Raw genomic sequence first — 19,784 nt, forward strand, 5'->3', positions numbered from 1 at the left:
CTGAATATAAAGGAAGACCAAATATTTCTGTAGACTAAAGCAACAAATGTGAACTACTACCAAAGACGAGTGAATTACTCTAAAGATTTGAGTAAAGAATAAGATGTTTTTGTCTCTGTCTTGTCTCTGAATGTGGAAAACCTAAAAATTATGTAGCTTGTGTATCAAATTATGTATTTAATGGAGGAAGAACATGACGCTATTAATTTCTAAGTGTTTAAGTCTGCAAAGTATTAAGATTTAATATTTTGAGCTACTACAATGACTTGCTTGCTCTGACCACTCGCACCATTATTAGTCATGGATTAGACCCAAACAGGACTATTATATGACATTAAATTGCAGAAATGTGTTTCAAATCTGCATACGTAAATGACACTGCCACTTGCTACTGTGACTGGACTGCCAGATATCTTTTGTATTCTGGTCTGATTTTTATGACTTATTAGGGGAAGCTATAATGAATAGCCATCTCCATTCTTTTTTCCAAGGAAAATTTCATATGGAATACTAAGAAGGCAGAATACACACATGCATCTGCACTCAGAAAAACAGGTTATTGCTGCTATGCACTTAATTAAGAAACATCCTGGTCAAATACAACAGGTATCTCACATATACATATCTGAGACATCTCTTTTGTACCTGTCGTCTGGTCTCCTTTCTTTCTCCATCCCAGAGAACAATAATTCTGTAAACCAATGTAAATCTTACCACTCATAAATCACTGGAGAAGGGGTGTGTGATTGTTAGTAGTTTTGTGTGTGTGCAGGAATTTTCAGGTGAAGCTCTATGAATGTCAGTAGACAAATTAATGGTGTGGTTTGTTAAGTTTCTCTGCAATTAACTACATGCTGCTGTTGAAACACAAAGTTATAATTTAATTTTTTTTCCATTTTAGTAATAATTGAATCACTGAGAGGCCTACCTCCAATAAATGAGGAAAGTATAATTTTTAAAGAAGATCGGCAAGCAGCAGGAAAGGTGTGTGTAAAGCATAAAAACCTGTTATTGTAATATAAAATTAGAAGTATTATTTTATGTTCCAACAAGTATTGTTGAAGTCAACTAATGAAAGATAACTTTTCCTTGATAACGTACTTTTTCTTTGTGCTTTGGGCTCTTGCTATAGTCATCTATTTTTTTCAATCTCAAGAGTTCCTAACCTGAAATTCATTGCTTCCTTACAGAATTACGGTGTGTGATGAGTTACTGCTATTTATGAGAGTGCTTGTGGAGAGGGAGAGGTTGCTTTCAGATGTATGGCGTCTTGAATAACAGGCTGTGCTCTTTTATTGCCAGGAGTTGGGGGCAAAGATTGGAGAAATTAGAGTCGAGTTTCAGAAAAAAATGGGGAATGTTTACATATCTATGCTCTGCTGTTCCAGTTTAAGGCCAGTGTGTGCTTTATGCAAGTATAATGAAGAATGTTTGCGGAGAGGGGTGTTACATTGAATTTTTGTACGCTTTTGGGGAAGTAAAGCAATCATCTAGAATGATTACTGCTGTAATATCTTTGAATACTAGATGTGAGTGGAACGAAAAAACTCAGGCTGAAATTGCAAGTGTTCTGTACAACATTTCGGGATTCTCTGCTCTCCACAGAACTGGGGAACAGACAGGGCAACTGATATAAAGGCATCTTGTAAAGATGAACTGGCAATTGTTCCAGGTTTTTGGAATTGTTCCAGGATTTGAAAGCATAATGTAGAGAGAAGAACAGAGATTTAACAAAAGGAAAGATTACTAAAGTAGAGGAAGCAGACAGTGAAAACAGTGCAGTTGGGTGGGTGAAGACAACATCAACGCGTGGGAACTTACTTTTCCACGTTATAACTTAAACAGTAGCTGGGGAAATGCACTGTCAAACAAAATGCGGTAATAAAACTGAAGCATGAAAGTAACTTTATTTGTTAATGCATTTTGAAAATATATCAAACTTCTTAGAAACAAAGCATCTTAAAGCCTCACAGTTATCTACAATGAAATTAGCTGTCTGTTCCTGTTTGTTTACTTAAACATTTTAATTTTGTTTGTGTTTCAGATATTTGAGATATTTGGTCCTGTTTTACATCCCTTTTATGTGTTAAGATTTAACAGCTCTGAGCATATCAAAGCAAAAGGTATTAATGTGCAAGATAGCATGTATTTTGCACCATCAGTGGAGGACTTCACTCAGTACATATTTGCAGAGAAACTAAAACAGTGAGTCTGATTTCTTTTCTAATCTAGTTCTAATGTATTTTTAATATAGCTAAAATACTGGATTAAAATTTAGCCTTGAGCGAGAAGCTGTAGGACTAAGCTTGACACTAAAACTTTTATTTTTTTAGATATTCTCAACTGTGTTTGTAATAACAAGGTTGTACTGTTTTGCCTTTCAGAACAGTACAGAGTAGCTGTAAAATACAAGCTTCTAAAGTGTTAATTACTAAAGTTTAGTAGCTTCTTATTCAATTTAATGTATTAAGCTTGCTGTCTTTTCATGTTGTTGTTACCTAAAATATCATAACCAGAAAAAAATTCGTTGATGCTTCCTGACACCCTCACACACATACACATGCAATGGTTTTGCAAGATGAACTTTCCTGATTGTGTTGTTACTCAGATTCTTGTTTAATTTAATGACTTATGATAAACTTGTTTGATTTCTGAAGAAGTTTGTATTTCTTTACTATTTTTATTTAATGTTATAAGACCAGAACTGAAATTTAATTGTCAATGAATCTGTTGTGCCGTTGGAGAATAACAATTCTATATGAAAGTTATGTCCTGTAAATTTGGGAGAGGGGAAGGACTGAGTTGCAGTGTAGTATGATGTTCAGAAATTTCTCAGTAGTGTTTGTGTGTCCCAGTCTGCCCAGGAAAGTAGTATGTATGAATAGGACTTGTTGCCATTTAAAAGAAAGTGTACTCGAAGATACAGAATAAGAGATAAAGAATGATAAATGACTGATAGACATTAGTGTTCTAATTATTGATGAATGATCGTCTGAAATAGCTATAGCTTAAAAAAATACTGTATCGTAGTCTGTTAGGATTGGTTCTCTTCTGACTTGCAGTTTTTTTCTGACTATAGCCAATAATATCAGTGGCTGCATTACTTGCAACTCTGTGAGTATTCATACTGAACAAGTTTTTTCTTTATGTCATGCATGTGTGGCCAGGCCTGCAGCAGTCTTCCCCTCTCAACCCCCCATTTCTGTGGAAGCAGCAAGCATATTTTTTCCCTTTCAGTGAAGACCAAAATAGATCACTTTCTTGCTCTGCTGCTTGTTTGCTTTCCTGCAGCATTTTGGTGCCAGCTGGTCTTTGATTTGTGCCGTTAAACTTTGTTGCTTAGCACAGTAACTCAACAGACTTTAATCATCGGCTTGCTACATCAATAACTCTGTGCCGTGCTCAGCATCTGAGACATGAGACTCATGTTTTAGTTTGTTACGTGCTTTGCCAAATAGTTTTGGGAGCTAGTTGTTTTTTTGGTAGTACTTCACGATTGCATATGGTACAAAATTGAACACTAGGTAAGATGTTTCACACTTTCATGAGTTACCAGTGCAGCTGAACAGTGCATGAGACATCATTTCTTGCCCTGTATTAAAATGAGCAGTGTGAGCATCTGTGTAATGTGACGTAAACCATAATTTCTGAATAATGTGACTTTTTACATTTCACTGAAACAATTTTATTTCTGACTTTTGTCAGTAAAGTTTCTTAAGCTTTTGTGAGGCAAATGGTACTATTTGTTGAAGCTGCCTTTTCACAGAGTAGGTGTAATTGAAAAAAAATAAAGAATTTTGATTCCTGTTCTGTGCTGTAATGTCTATATAAAGAAACCAAGATGGCATGGACAGTAGAAAAGTTCAGCTTCAGTCAGTGCTTCCCAAAAAGGCTTTGGGACTTGAGCAGTTTGCAAATTTGATGACCAGTGGTTTTTATTTTCTGCTTTTGTTAGTTTGACGGTGTGCAGGATAGCTTGTGCAGTATTATAGGCTTAAAGTTTTAGAACTGCTACTCAAAACTATGATGGTACTTTGAAAAGGAAATGAATCAGGATTAAGATCTGAAAGAAACCTTAGGTTTGAAGCTTTTTCTGAAATCTGGCATGCAATCTGCTTGCATTGTACAAAGTTGCAGTGCTGTGAATAAGCCTTACACTTTATAGCAAAATAAATGAAAGTGTAATGTAAAACTTCTTGAATGCAAAATAATTTGTTGCTAAAAATGGACTTCTTGTATTGCCTGAAACACCAAGTAATTCCGAAGAAGCTCATGTATTTTCATGATTCCTCTGCATCACCTTTTGTTAGACTTCCAGATCTTAACAGTATCTGACTTCAGAAATGAAAGAATTACAGTCTTGTTCTTTGCAGAAGATTATTAAGTATCTCAGAGCATGAAAAGTGTTTTGTGTTCTGCTGAAATGGGGAAGGCTGCCTTGAGAAAGTGAGATAAGCTGCCTGAAAAATTTAGGAGGTTTAAATTTTGCAGTCAGTAGTACTACATACTGCCTAATGACCACAGGTCTTGGAGTTTCTTGCATGCTCTGGTATTTCTGGCAGGCATGTATTGCCCCAAAAATAACAAGATGACAAGGGAAAACAAAGTTGGTTCATAATAATAATAATAACAATAATAATAAATAATGTTACTTTTCATCATTGCACAGGTAGAGAGTTTTCTGCAGCTGAGAAATTACTCATATAGAGCCGTTATCTTCCTTTCTTTGCTGTAACATTTTCTTCAAATTGAACTTTAAAATGGCTTGCTTGCTCATGTGATTTGCTCATAATCACAAAGGTGGTGTGTCTTTATGGTTTTCTAGTGATATGTAGAGATTGAGCTTCAATTTTATGGTTAGGGGTTAAGGCACCAAAGTACACCCCGCTGCCTTACCAGTGTTCTCATGGGCAGCCTTTTGACTAAGGGCCTCCTAAGTCCAGGCTGCCTAGAGCTGACGGGTATGTACTTCAGTGTAGCTATGACTGCTTGATTGTTGCTGACTTGGTGAATAAATAAAAAACCCCTTCATTATTAGACCACTGATTGAAGACATTTCACACTGGACACATGGGTGTTCTTAACTGTGTGGTTCCATTTTGCAAATAATAATTTTCAGTATTTCATTATTTTTCAAGTGACATTGTAGTGAAGCCTTAGGTTGACACATTCATTACTATTCGCTTACAAACAACATTAAAAAAGAAAAGCCCCTTTTAAAACAGGCAGCTCCTGGAGTTGGAGATATGATAACTTGAAGGTGTACAGTACAGTTCTTACAAATTATTTCTAACCTGGAATATGTTGCTACTATGTCACTCAAAGAAGAGATGTTTCATAGTCTCCTTTACACCATTTCCCTTCATCTTGAATGTCTAATTTGTGTTTTTTGTGGTTGTTTTTTTTTTTTCTTTTAGGGAAAAAGGTTCCGATGCATCTTGGAAGAATGATCAAGAACCACCACCTGAAGTAACTATTGAGTTTTTTGTTTATCATTTTCGATTACACGAGATAGATGCAGAAAAATTTCTGTGCAGAGTAACTAATTAGCAAGCTTGCTTTTTTTTTTACTCAGACAAGAGTTGGATGTACCTCTTTTCTTCACTGAAAAGAAGGTCATGCTTTTCTTGGAGAGGCTTTACAGCATAGAGAGTACTACCTGTCTTTTTCTACTTGCTTTTTGCAGTTGGGAAAATGTATATTTTTGTCTTCAGTTCCTCTAGTCCTTCAATAACATGTTTGGCAACCTGAATGTTCGTCTTTGAGTGACAGTGCTTTTAACTTGCCTAATAGTTTTGCTTCTGTTAGGGAATTTTTGTCCTTGCTGTTCTTTCACTGCCGCTTTGTTTTTTACCTTGCCACAAGCAGTTGTTTGTCTTTAAAGGCCTGCTAGTACTCTGTGAACTGTAGTACATGGGTGTTCCAGCTGTCTGCTCTGTTAGATTAACTTAACGCCTTCTCTGTTGCTTTCTTTGAATGGCTTCTTAGTAAGGTTTCCTTACTGTTTCCTATTACAAAACACTAGTTTCATGAGAGGATCTGAGCTTCTTCCATACCAAGGCATTCATACAGGATTCTGTAGGAGTGAAAGCTCCTCCTGACAATTGACATAATTTACCTTAGGATCTGTAAAGATATCTTCAGTGACATCCAAGGTTCCCATCCAGTGCCCCTTAACTCCACTCTAATGATACTCTTAATGACTATTCTTCAATAAGAATTGTAAGGCTGGTAGTTTTTTTGAGGTGTTCTCATGAGATCTCTTTTCTAGCTCAACACTTGAGTCACTTCTTGCAATTTCTACTTTAAGCATATCTTATCCAAAATAGCTGAAATTCCTAGAAGCTTGTGTCTACCATAGCATCCTAAAAAGATCTCTCCATCTGCTTGTTTTGAATCTGCCAAAAAGCGTGCATGGTTGGCATAGTTTTATGTACTATGTGTACTAAGTACTATGTGCTTCTTACTCTATAATTAAGTAGGAAAGGTGTGTTTTGTCTTTTTTTTTGTTTGTTTTAATGTTCTAACCAATTTTTAGAATAGAATAGACCATTTCAGTTGGAAGGTAAATTGTCCAGAAGGATGCTGTGAGAGACAGTATCATTTTTTGTATTCACAGTCCTTATCCCGGGCTAGTTGTTCTGCCTTGAAGTAGAGATGTTGTGACATGAGTTTTTCTATGCTTGAAGATAGGTCCTGTAATAATGTATCAGCCTGTCAACCCAGAAAGTTGCTTTTTCCACTATGGTGAGGATGATGTGTTTTGAAATACTTTTTTTTTCCTCCTACAAAAGGAACTGAGCTGAGCAGTGTTAACTTATCTCGAGGAATTCTTATCTGTCAGTTCTGACTGTAAATTGCCTTCCTTTCTTGGGGAGACATCACAGAACCGTGGAATCACCATTTGGGAGTTAGAAGTGTTGTATAGAATTGGACTATAGCAGTGTGATCAACAGACCTTTGAGTGATTGTGTATAGTTAGAAACTTTTGGTTAGTGTTATTTTTTTTCATTGAATAATTTTCTAGTGATGATAAAAATGTGCTTATTGGCTAATGGTGAGTTCTTTTTTGTTTTAGTCATATTTTTAAAGCTTTTCAGGAGATAAGCTTGTAAATGTGTAATTTGAATTTTTAATAACCTAAGTAACTTTAAAATTTGACTAAATATAGTCAAGCAGTCAAATCTTCTGCAGATATAGATTCATTGCTTTTTCCAAAGTTGGTATTTATTTTTTTATTATTTTTCTTAATTTTAATTATCATATTGTTACCTTCAGGTTAGAATCTGAAAGTACAGAGGAAGCTTTCACTGTAGGAAGGAAGGAGGCTTGAATGAAATCAGTGATGGCCAGGATGGGCAAACTTGATTGCTTTTTGTGACACCTTTGTTTCTGTGGCTGGTTTGGCTTTGTGATGTGAGTCTCTATGCTCTGTTTTGGAGAAAGCACCATGTCTCACATCTTGTAATCCTTACTTAGAATAATCTTTGGATAAGTCTAACAGTTAGAGTTTACACTAAGATATCCAAACTGTGACAGCTGATAAGCTGATAGACAGTAGCTACAAGGGTGCAGGTTAAATTTTATTGTAGTGATGCTTGAAATTGTCTCTTGCAGACAGACTCTTTTAGAACCCTCAGCTGGCAGCTGATTCTGTAACTTTTCTGGGCAGCTCCTATGGTAAACTGCATGCAATTGCTGGAGTCGGTTCTTTTTGTGATACTGTGGAGCTTTATTTTTTTTATTAATGTGAAATTAATCCATGTTAGCCCTCTTATGCTTGCTACTTTAAGGTATATGGTAAGTGTTCCGTTTCTGACAGGCTTGTAATTAGCCTAGCTTAACTGTAGACTCGGTAATACAGCGTCTCTCTCTCGGACTTGTCTTTGGGGTTATAGGATGACAAAGTGGGATCTGTATGCTGCAAGGCTAGGAGGAGGAGATAACTGTGATTTCTCTGTGAGATGGCTTTTATGGAATGTTACATCGAAATTAGCTAGCAACAGAAGGTACCTGTTTGTTATTTCTGCTCTACTGGAGGATGGCGTATTGATGTCCTTAGAAAAAGCAGGAGTTAGTGAAAGATTTTATTTCATGGCATATGTCAACTTTTATGCTTTGTGGCTTTCTTTTGCGTAATCCAGTTATATAGAGGAAATAGTTGCATTCAAAATTAACTTTAATGTGGCTTTTTTAGCACTGTTTTAGTGCAGCATTTTTGAGATCTGTGCTCTGTATATACTGTGGAGATGCATCAGTAAGCAGTAAAACCCTGCCTTTCGGAATTGGGAAAGGGAGGGTGGGAACAAACCCCACACCTTTATGTCATGTGAGCAAGCTGTTTTTCAGGGAACTGATTGCATTGACAGATTTCTTTCCTGTCGCTAATAACTTCTCCTCATTCTAAATGTAAGCTAGGACTCAAAACATAGCAAAACCTTGTGTAACTGGAACAAAATGTTGCAGTGATATTGAATCTGTTGTAAATGACATTTTTCAGAGCTGAATATTCCTTTGGAATAATATTGCTATTGCAGTTTTAATGGGAACAGTGTTATTGAATATACTACAGAAAATTCCAATTTAGTGACAATTTTAGACTAGAGGTATTTTTTTAATGTAATTTAACTGTGAGTTAAGTATTGGTCACTAAATTAACTTATTTTAAAAATCCATATTTTAATTTAGTTAGTGTGCAGTTTGTCCTTCAAAAGCTTTTTCTTGGCAATAACTAGGCAGCTCCCTTAGAGATTCCCAATTTTTTTCTTACATCTAGGCAATCAAAACTTTGTGTTCGGTCCTTGAATGTTGCTGTTTTTAGGAAAATTAGAAGGAATAACTGAGTATTGTATAATTGTCTTACGAAAAATTTGGGGAGTGTTAAAATTTTGATTCTGTTGAAAAGCCAGCTGAACACATGAAGGCTGTTCAAATGCAGAATAGGAAAGTGCAGTTCTAATATTCTTCTAAGCTGGCTACCGGATGGCTTGTTTTCTGAATAATTATTTATTGCTAGAACTGAAGTTCTCTCTCTTTTTTTTTTTTATCAGGCCTTGGATTTCAGTGATGATGAAAAAGAAAGAGAGGCAAAACAGAAGAAAAAGAAGCCTCAAAGTCAAGGAAGGAAGAAACTCAGATCAGAAACAAATGTATCAAGTGAGTGAAGGCTATGGGAGAATGTTTTAGCTGTTAAACTGAGTTTGAAATAGACAATGGTTTCTATCTTAATGATTGAGCTTTCATGTGGTTAATCAGTATTCCTCTGCTTTTCAAAGTTGAATTTGTGGCTATGTTCCTTAATTTTTTTTAGAAGGAAGTTTAAGTTTTTTCCATTAAACTGAAGGAAAGTAGTCAGAGCAGGACAGTTATAAGAGGAGATTCAGTCTTAAAACAGTGTCAGCTAACACACAGTGAAGATATAGAACAGATGCCACATTTTGGAGCTTAGAGCTTGGTTATTGCAGGGTCTGTTGGGGTCTGAATTCAGGTTAAGCCTTTGAGTGCAGGGAGAAGATACAGGAGGGCCATGTGGAGATTTTTGGAAACCCATTTTTTTGACAATCGGGGAGAACACACAAGTCTTAGATGGAGAATTTATTCCTCTATCTGAAGAGGAAGCTCTTACTCACCCATGGCAAATAAATACTCCTTTAAAATAACTGTTACTTGTGTAACTCCTGAGAATCTCTGTTTGCCTAACATGGCCATTAGTTAAACAAACCTATAGTAGTTTAATAAGCTATGTATAGTTTTTCATAATAAACATAGCCTTCTTCACCTTCCTTTCTCCTGCTGTTGACAGATCTGTTCCAAGTGTATGCTTGCAGCTGTTCTGTTTGCAGTAACCAAATTTTCCAGTCTGTCTTTTCCTCATGCTTCTCTACTGACAACTTTTTGCTTTTTGGTTGCTATTTTGGTTGAATAATTTAAGTTGCATACCTCTTTTACCTCTTTCTCTGTTCTCCTGATCTGCTTCTGTTGAATGCTTTTTGTAGCACTCCTTTATATACTGACTCTCATCCTCTCCCCTCTTCTACTGTTTACATATCAGGTAGTTTCAACTGTTTGCAGCACAGTGCTTCCTCCCCATTGATTTTCTTGGGCTGGGGCTGTCCCCTTCCATGAGTTTGCTATTCTTCCTTTTTGAAGCTGCTAGACATTGTGCCCCACTGAACCTCTTTTATCTTGATATGGGAAGTCAGTAACTGTCCTGTTCTACTCTGTGTGCAGTACATCCCTCCCTTGTACCCTTTAAATAAATCTGTGATCTTTCTTGGACTGGCTTTTGCCCTGTGGTTTTGACAGTTCTCCCTTAAGGGAAGGATCTGAGTTGTGCCATACTTTCCCTTCATTGCTGATGGTTACTTTCTGTCCTGGGTTCTGCTTACCTATCATATGGCATGTTTTCCAGCACATCCTTATTCTGCCAGTTTGTTGCAGACCTGCCTTTGCCTAGGGCTTGCTGAGGCTGTTACTGAGATACATGTTCCGTAACTGAGAACACAGTGGAAGGAACTGTCTCAGTCTCTTAAGGGAGTTATGGGTTATGATTTGCTGTGTTTTCTATAAATGATGTATCCATTGACATTGTGTGCTATTTGGTTTGGCTACGGAATTCACCAACAGGGGTATCTGGCAAATTGAGGCACAAACTCAGTATCAGCTTGAGTTTTGCTTTGTTGCATCTTCATAAAACTCTGATGATATTAAAATTGGCTCATTGTACGCTTTGATAGGAGAAGAAAAAAATACTCACCTAAGTACTTTTCAATTCAGTCCTTCTTGGAGGCCTGCATGCACCAAATGAATCTTAAGTCCTAATTCCCCTTGAAAGTGGGCAGGACTTTTGGTATACAACTAGATTTCCGGACTTAGATCTTCAAGTGTGAAATGTAAATGTGTATGTAATCTAGTGCTGAGGATTAGGTCCACATAGGTTCTTAGAATTCAGTGCTTTTATGTGGTGTTATGTCCCTAAATACCTTTTTGCTTCTAGCCCTAAAATCTTTTAGAGATAATGTTTCAGTTGAAATTCTACAGCCTTTTGAATATGTTAGCAGCTATTTGGAACATGTTTAATATTTCAGTGGTCTTAATTTTATAGCACTTTTCCCATTAATACTCGTAACGTATTTATATAAAAGTGGCAGTGCATTTATTATAAACCCTAAATATGTGCTTGCAGTGAGGTGTACAACGAAAAATTCATCTTTGAAAAATGAATATTGAAAGCTAATTGGCTAAAGGTACATGTTGCCTTTTTTCTGATAAGAGTAAGATAATTTTGCTCATTTGAGTTCGAATAATTTCTTGTGCCCTGTATCTGTGCTGTAGTGCAATGCAGTGTTGATTTATCTTCAGTTTTAAAGTGTGTTGTTTTTAAATATTCTTTTAAACCGAAGCTTCCAAAATACTCAGTTTGAGCATTCTTGTGTTTCATTAATACAATTGAAAATGCCTGGAGGGAAAGAAAGTGAAATTTATTTTTCAATGACTGAATTTGCAACCCTCAGGATCATCCTTTCTATATTACTCTAATAAATCAAGATGAGTTACTAAACAGTAGACTTGCCAGTATTATTTTGTTGTTTATATATTATTTGCCAGTATTATTTGTTGATAAGATTACTTTTCAAATTTTCTTGGCTTCAGCTTGAAAGATTTTTGAGGACTGAATGTAATCTTTCCAAAACAATATTAAAACTCTGTGTTTTGGTTTTGTTTGTTTGTTTGTTTGTTTTTTGAGGTGAGAATAATGGACTTCATCAGTTAATGCAACAGCCTTCTTCAAGTTATTCAAAGGGATACCGTGGCAGAGGGTTCTTCAGGCATCCATTTCCTCCTCCATCAGGCTCTCCGGATTTTTTGAGACCACAAGTAAGACCTCCACAGCTGTACTCTTCAGACAACAGACTACATCAGGAATCTCCAGTGTTTCCACAACCTCATCGAAAAGAAAATCCAATGATGCAACAGTATCCCTTTCCTCCTCCAGTTTTTGGTTCTGTTAATGATGTCAATCAATTCTACCTTCCGCCTTCAAATCTGAATATGATTTGTACAGGCCCAAACATGTACAACTCATCATACCCATTTTTACCACTTCCACCACCACCTCCTCCACCACCTCCTCCGGATAGCCATCCTTCTCAGTTCAGGCCTTGCTAAGTTTCCATAAATGTGCATAAAGAGCCTTGCAGTTTAGAGGGAGGAAGAACAGGCTGCCAAGACTGTATTCCCTTATTTTGGAGATACTTCATTTTTCTGCATCAGTAGATCAAATGCAGAGTTTGGTTCTTTGTGGGACATCTATAGGAAGCTATTTTTTCATATATGTTTTCTGTTTCAAAGAAGAAAACTGTATGATAAAAATAACTGAATATTAAATAATGGTTTATTTTTATAATATCTTCCAGTTTGGGATGATAAATAAAAACTTTTTGTAGACTGGTGTGTAGTGGTGGAAATTATTTTGTAATAAGTGTAAGAGTAGCTATGTAGCTACTATCTAATAGTGATGAGGATATGTCACATAGATGGTATTTTAATATTTTTGGAGTGGTTGTATATTGCTATGGTAAAGCATTTTTCTCAATTTCTGCAAAATTTGAAATCTGTTTCCATAGAAACTGAAAATCTGACACCTAAATTTTAAGCTAGGTTTGCCACTATTTATATAAGGTATAAACTCCTGTTATCCAACTTCTAATATTTCATTACTTTCATATTAACGAGAAAACTGGAGCTGGATGGTCTTTTTTTTAAGTAGCTGGAGGAGCTAACTCAGAATTTGGACCAGCAGCTGAATTACTTTTGTCAGATTCAGTGTCCTACAATAGCTATAGAAGATCAGCTTATTGGTTAGTTGTTTTGCAATTAATTCTAGGATGTGAAACTGCATGGTATGGGGAGATTGAAAACCAGCATAACTCCTCTAGCTTGTCTTTGCTTCTAGTGGAGAAATGCTGATAGATACATACAGTATGTAGCCAGGCTTTCTAGGAAGAAGTCGTCAGACCTGTCAGGGAGAGAAAGTTCTGAAGAACTCCCTTGTTTTAATTTGTATCCAAAATGCAGGTACTACTAGATTGCTGTTTGGTTGTCTTTACAGTCAAAACTGTCTCTTTTGAAATTACAAGGTTCATCAACTCTCCCAGCTTGTTTCTGGGAGAGGGGTGGAATTGTCAACTAAAGACAGTCTGGAACAACCTCCACATGTCCAAAAGGTCAGTCCTACAATTGCACCTCCTTGGTCTCTGTGGAAGTGGCTCTGAAATGGAAACCCTTACAGAAGATTTTAAAAAGAGGGGGTGGGGAGAAAAAAAAGTATTGGCACAGAGACATCCTAAAGATGTTTTCTTTTTTTTTCCCTCTGAAAAATCATTACTAGTTGTAATGATTTTTGAATCACTAATCAACAGTGCAATCAGTTTGAACCATTGAACAGAACTCATAGAAGTGTGCAATATGTATTTCTGTTCTCAAATTCATATTGGCCTCATTACTTTGGATATGTATTTGAAGGCAGATTAAGCTCTGCAGTTGTTGCTTAAGACTTTTATTTCCAAATAAGAATTAAACAAAAGTTTGATGCACAGAGGATCTCAAATGTTATGCCAAACAGGTACTGTACAGTGGCAACTAACTGTTTTGGAACAACATTCCAGACATTTATGTTTCACTCATTCTTGCAGTTTTTTGTTGTTGTTGTAAAAAGAATGTCCAATTCTAGTCTGTTGTAAATGCTTAAGTTTTGGGGAAAAGGGGTTGAATTTCTGGCTGAGTTTAAGCCCAGCTGTTACCATTGCTCGTGGTAGGTCACAGGTGTGAGTAAATTCAATGCAACCTCATAACTGAGGCTTAGCAGGTTTGCTTTGTCTGAGCTTCCCTTGTCTCACCTGGAGCTTTCTTTTTACTTGGTTTAGCTATAACAGCAATGTATTCATGACCAGGTGTGTGTATGATTAATTTGTTTTACATGTACTTTTTTTTCCTAGGGTGTACACATAGGTTTTTATATAGATGGCAGCGACAAGTAGTTATTCTCTGTAGAATGGGGTAATTGTGAGTTTAATGGAATAAGGTAGTGTAGAGGAATAGAGACCTGACATGATAATGGAAGCCTCAAGTGGTAGCGCAGGATGCAGTGTAGAGGAGTACCTGGGATGGCAAGACATGGGGCATGGGTTGGCAATGGACACCTGGGTTGCAAATTACTCTCTGCTGGTAAGCTGAAGAAATGCAATCCTGTCTCTAAACAAAACCTGGTTTTAGTATAAAGGAGAGCAAAAATATGTAACACATGTAAAATGCACCACATACAGTGAAATTGGATGTAATTGTGAACACGCAGACAGATGAAGAAAGAGCAAGATGTTACAAGTTTGTTATCAAACATAAAAGTGATCTGACATTGATTGTAGATTAAGGAGAAGGAAACCGTCAATGTCATACTCGGACTTGAGATGCTGATGACTTGCTGTATATACCTGGCACAAACGGACGCTGTCAGCCTTGAGATCCAGAGGGGGGCAGTTGAAGGGTAAGCATAACACCAGGAAAAGGAGGGAGGTAAATAGGAAGTGTTATAGTTGAAATTGTTGTACGTACTGTTGTTGAGACCGTTTGGTTTTTTTTAATGGATAGTGATGTTCATGTTTTTCTGTAGAATTGGATCTGGAGTAATAACAGGTATTTGATTAGACTGCTAAGATACCAGTTATACTAAGGTGTATCCTCTTTTCCTGTAACAACATTTTGTGTATAACAAAACCCACTATGACATCAGGTTACAGAATGTAGTTTGACAGAAATTTATTATGGTCTAGTCTATTTTATTAATGCTTGGTAGTTAACTGCAATACTGGCTTTGTGTGCACAGGTTTTTTACATCAAAAGAAATTCTGCGGGTGTTCCGCGTTTAGCGAGTACAGGTCACACTCTCAGAACTCCGTTTTAGTTCTGCATTATGAAATCATTTGAGAGTTAGGTATGATTACTAAGTTTGAAGTATTTGGAGGATTGATTTCCTTGCCCCAAAGTAGTGTGTAACACCCAATGTTACACTGAAGAATAAGCATTGTAATAGATTGCTAGAGTAGCACCTTAATTTGAAAATAGAGCTACTGTAACTCTTTTTTAGAAAAAACTTGAATGCAATTATCATTGATTATTGCGTTTCCTCATAAAGCTGTTTGTAGTCAGTAGTGTTGCACAGATACTGTCAGACCCTGTGTCGGTGTGCTGGATGCTTGCTACTGAGACAGCAGTAACTTGGGGAGATTAGAACCTGAGGTGTATTTGCAAGTTCAGCTGTTTGGCAAAGGAAAATAAAACTGGGTACACATGATAGAAAAATTAATCTTGTGGGAATACTTCTTTTGTATCTTTAGCTCTTTGTAACAGTTTTCCCAAGCTTTACGGTTAAGGCATTACTGGCCTGACAATTTTAGCGGCAAGAAAAGCTAGTTTTGTTTGGTCTCAGCTATTTTTATGTCAAGCTGTTACTACGTTACTGTGTTAGACATGTTACTACATTAAAGTGTTAGAGCGATATGCTAAAATAGAATTACAGTAACTCATCTGCTGAACTGCACTCTTTGTGTCTGGGACACCAGTTCTGTCCTAGACACAACAGGGACAGATCCTTGGCAAATAAAGCAGTTAAAGACAGCCTTTTTCTCTGCTGTTGGAAGTTGAACAGTAATGCACACCAGCTCAATTTGTGATCAGTGCTGCTTAGGAGTACTGCTTTTTAATCTGAAATAATTTGGTGTGTAATGCACCCTCTCTAGAGATACTCCAAATTAAAAAAGCCAGCTAGCTGGAAAATAGAAGTCATTAAATATGAATTGTGCTTTTTTTTTTTCTTTTTTTTTTTTACTGGATTGTTGCAATTTAGGATTTACTAAATTGTTGGGAGGTTAGAACTCTTTACAATAGTTTACTTTCGTTCAATGAGAGATACAGTCTGTAAAATCCTTTAAAGAAGAGAGCATTTCTTTTTTTGTATTTATTCTGTCCTCTCAAAAGGTGAGTAAAGTAATGTCAACATCAGGAAAGTTTTGAGTCCAGGACAGAATTTTCAGAGGTGACTCCCTCCAGCCCTCCATCTGTGCCGAAAGCAGCAGGGGTTGCTAGGCTCTGGGGCTATGATGGGTCAGTTGCAAATCTTCAGTGAAGCAATATTTTCTAGTAGGCCAGTATTTCTCTATGGCTAATATGATGCCCAGTTTCAGATTGAGCCTGGAGACCTGCAAGAGTCCTGTCACTTCTGTAACGTTTTTAGTTATTCCCCCATGGGATTTAACATTTCTTCATGGGCTGCTTTCTAGAGAAAGCATAATGTATGGAATGAGTGAAAAGCAAGAGAGGGGAGAGACTCTAGGAAAAACAGAGGCTTAGAGGGGAAATTTGCTGTAATTCTCAAAAGGCTGAGGTTTATAAATAGAAGTATGGATGCAGTAAACTATTGTACTATATAAATGACTGTAACTATGGTAACATGGGAAAATGAAAATTGTAATAACATACTTGACAGCTTTCCTCTTAAATTTGCAAATAAATAACATTGGTACTCTTCCTGACTTATAACTCCAGTGTGAACAAGAGTCAGAAGTGAGAAGGGACCCAACTTTTCCTGGAGTTGAATAGCAAAAGGACAAACAAGTTTATTAAAGGAAAATTCTGACAAGTGCTGTGGGGAGGGGGGGAAGCTCACTTTGAGTGGAGAGGTGGAACAGAGGGTCTAGTGAGAATCAGCCCAACATAAACTGTTCTTGTCATTCTTCTGGAGTTCTATCTTCTCACCAGACTTCTTGTCTTTAGATGCTAAAAGGCATGAATAGCCTAGCCTGAATTGCTGGTGTTCAGGAAGCTCAGCTTTTAATTTGTGCGATTCTGCTCTTTCATTATCCTACAAATTTTTATCTCTATCCATGCTGTGCTAAAAGGTAGACTTGCTGTGGAAGACAATGACTGCTTCCATTTCATTGGATGTAAGCTGATTTGAAGAATTTTTCCTTTATTAGTTGTTTGGGAACCAACACTAATGAAAGTCTCAGTTGCTGTCTATTTTCCCTTAGGGGGTAAAATACTTTGTATAGTACAGTTTGTTTTGAGAATCGTGTAATGAATAACAGTACTCAAAAGTTTTTTTTTTTAAAACCCAACAAAACACAAAGCAAAAAAAACCCTGAGAATTATTTTTAACAAATGTTCTATAAAGAAAGAAAAACTGCTGCTGTTTCATGTGATCACCAGTGATATCTCCAGGAGCAGTCTGATGGGTAATAAGAAGGATCACAGAGCCCCGGGAGAGGTGGCAAGGGACTCTGGAGCGCTGGTAGTTTTTTCATCAATTGTCCCAGTTGGAGGGAAGAGGTTTGAAAGAGCCAGTTGAATTTGTTGACGTGCCAGATGGTTACGGGAGTGGTACCACAGCCAGGGGTTTGGCTTCTTGGGCCATGGGACTGGCTTTGAGAAAACTGCTCTACTGGGGGCTGACAAGGTCCATCTGTTGGAGAAGGGGTAGAGCGTCTTTGGTCAGAAGCTTGCCAACCTGGTGAAAAGGGCTTTAAACTAAAGTTGCCAGTGGAGGGGAACCTTAGTCCATCCCAGTCACACTATTTTGAAGCCAGGGCCAGCAGCAGATGCCCAGAGCCTGGAGAAGAATCGCAGGTCAGCAAGAGAGCACCTGAAGAGCAGCATAAAGGACTTTCTGCCAGTAAGTCAGCTTCATCGGGGGCCCAACTGAAGTGTCTCTGTGCAAATGTGTGTAGCCTGGGGAATGAATAAGAGGAGTTAGAGATGTGCACACGCCTGCAGGACTATGATCATATTGGCATCATGGAGACATGGTGGGATGGGTCCTATGACTGGAGTGTTGGAATGGAAAGATACTGGCTATTTAGGAAGGACAGGCAGGGGAGACGACGAGGGGGTGTTGCCTTCTGTGGCAGTGACCAGCTGGGGTGCATGGGGATCTCTGCCTGGGGATGGATGAGGAGTTGGCTGAGAGCCTATGGGTCAGGATTAAAGAGACGGCAGGGACAGGGGACATTATACTGGGGGTCTGCTACAGGTATTTTTATGAGCATTTTTCTCAGAAATCATGGTCAGCATTTAGTTTCTTGGTTACGCTCCTCCCCACAATGCATTTATTTCACAGATAGTTTAACATTTATTTATTATACCCCACAATCCTCAGTCTCCACAGCTTTACTTTGCCACATAACAATGTACTTGGTCTTTGGTTTGGCTAACACATTCTGCAATCTGCACACAGATATGTTGGCATTTTTGTCTTGACACTCCACTCATCTCTTCCTCTGTATCTTTGGTTTGACTAACACATTCTGCAAGGTAGATAGCACACAGATATGTTGGCATTTTTATCTTGACACTCCACTCATCTCTTCCTCTGTTATACCAAAAAGAGGTGCAGTACCACTTGTGTTGATAATCTGATTTTGGTGACTGGCTGTTTAGCTTTTTGCTTGCTGTGTGTGTTCCCGGTTGTATTCTTTTTCTACTTATGGTATACCTGATTTTTGCTCTCAGTACAATTCTGACCCTGAAATTTCTCAGGCATTAAAGATTTCCATCCCTCTAGCCTAAGGTGATGGAGTGGTGATGTCAGAGTTTGAGATGGAAACAATTACTGTACACTAGAGGAAAACACAGCCTTGGGTAAGTTACGCAGGTCATGATGCTCTTTTGTCTGTGAATAGACAATCCAGTGTAGTGAAAGAAGAAAGTCTTGGTGACCTTGGCAGGAAAGGTATTATCATACTCCTCAATATTGAGGCGTATCTGGGCATGACAATGTAGGACATTCAGATCATTATTTTGCCACCTCAATCTCTTAAGCAAATCAACCATTTCTTCTGCTGGAGAAGGAGGGGAAAACCATCAAAAAGCTATGCTATTTATCAAGTTTTGCATTCCTAGGCAAAATATTTCCTATTAAGTTCAAACTCATTTTGATGGAATATATAACAGGTTGGTAGATGAGTTTGTTATAACTAACCGTACAGGAAGTGTCCTTTTAGAGAAGAGGTGATTCTAATTTGTCTAAGTTAGGTCAGTGTCTCCTGTGCCCTGTGACTGGTTTGGAGATTCCATTTAAAATGCAGGTTTGGGCATGTCATGGTTTATAAAGCCACAGGGACAGTTTTTGTTAAACACCTGGTGGGCTGAGGCAGGGACAGGGAGGGTTTCACTCACCACTTAGGGTCACGGACAAGAAACCGACATGCCTTGGGAAGAACAAGAAACACAATTGAATTTATTAACTATTTACAACAAGAAGCAAGATATTGAAAACCACATCTTAAAAAGGCACTTTTCCCCCACCCTTCACTTCTTCCCAAAGCCCAAAATCTTTGTTCTGTACCTTCTCCCTCCTGCCCGGTGGCACAGGGGGGCAGGGGATGGGGGGTGCAGTCAGTCCTCTGCTCCTTCCTCCTCACAGTCTTTCCTGGCTGCCACATGGAGTCCCTTTTCTCACGTGAGAGTCCTTCTCCAGAACTTGTCCGGCGTGAGTCCTTTTCCAAACGGGGCTACAGTCCTCTGACAACTGCGCGGCTCCGGCGTGGGGCTTCTGGTTCCAATGTGGACGTCCTCCACGGCTGTGTCTTCCTTCACCACGTGGCAGGGGAAATGCTGAGAGCGTTCTGTTTCATAATCCCGACCGAGTGTCTGTCTGGCTGTCTCCTTCAGCATCTTCTTTCTTTTTCTCTCTCTGCTGAAGGCCTTCATTGGCTCCCGAGGAAACTGACTCT

General features: G+C 37.9%; 1 protein-coding gene across 1 annotated transcript in view; it reads left to right on the forward strand.

Annotated features, from left to right (window-relative positions):
* NAF1 (nuclear assembly factor 1 ribonucleoprotein) overlaps positions 1 to 12,168 on the forward strand; it is a gene marked incomplete at its 5' end in the record, with an annotated part of 14,748 nt that extends 2,580 nt beyond the window's left edge. The window contains 5 exons of the mRNA XM_010074456.1: positions 902 to 984; positions 2,045 to 2,205; positions 5,418 to 5,469; positions 9,051 to 9,156; positions 11,747 to 12,168. Coding sequence (XP_010072758.1) covers positions 902 to 984; positions 2,045 to 2,205; positions 5,418 to 5,469; positions 9,051 to 9,156; positions 11,747 to 12,168 — 824 coding nt within the window. The remainder of the gene's footprint in view (positions 1 to 901; positions 985 to 2,044; positions 2,206 to 5,417; positions 5,470 to 9,050; positions 9,157 to 11,746) is intronic.
* Between the last annotated feature and the right edge of the window lie 7,616 nt (positions 12,169 to 19,784).

Source organism: Pterocles gutturalis, unplaced genomic scaffold, assembly GCF_000699245.1.
Source record: "Pterocles gutturalis isolate BGI_N339 unplaced genomic scaffold, ASM69924v1 scaffold21387, whole genome shotgun sequence".
Taxonomy (NCBI): domain Eukaryota; kingdom Metazoa; phylum Chordata; class Aves; order Pterocliformes; family Pteroclidae; genus Pterocles; species Pterocles gutturalis.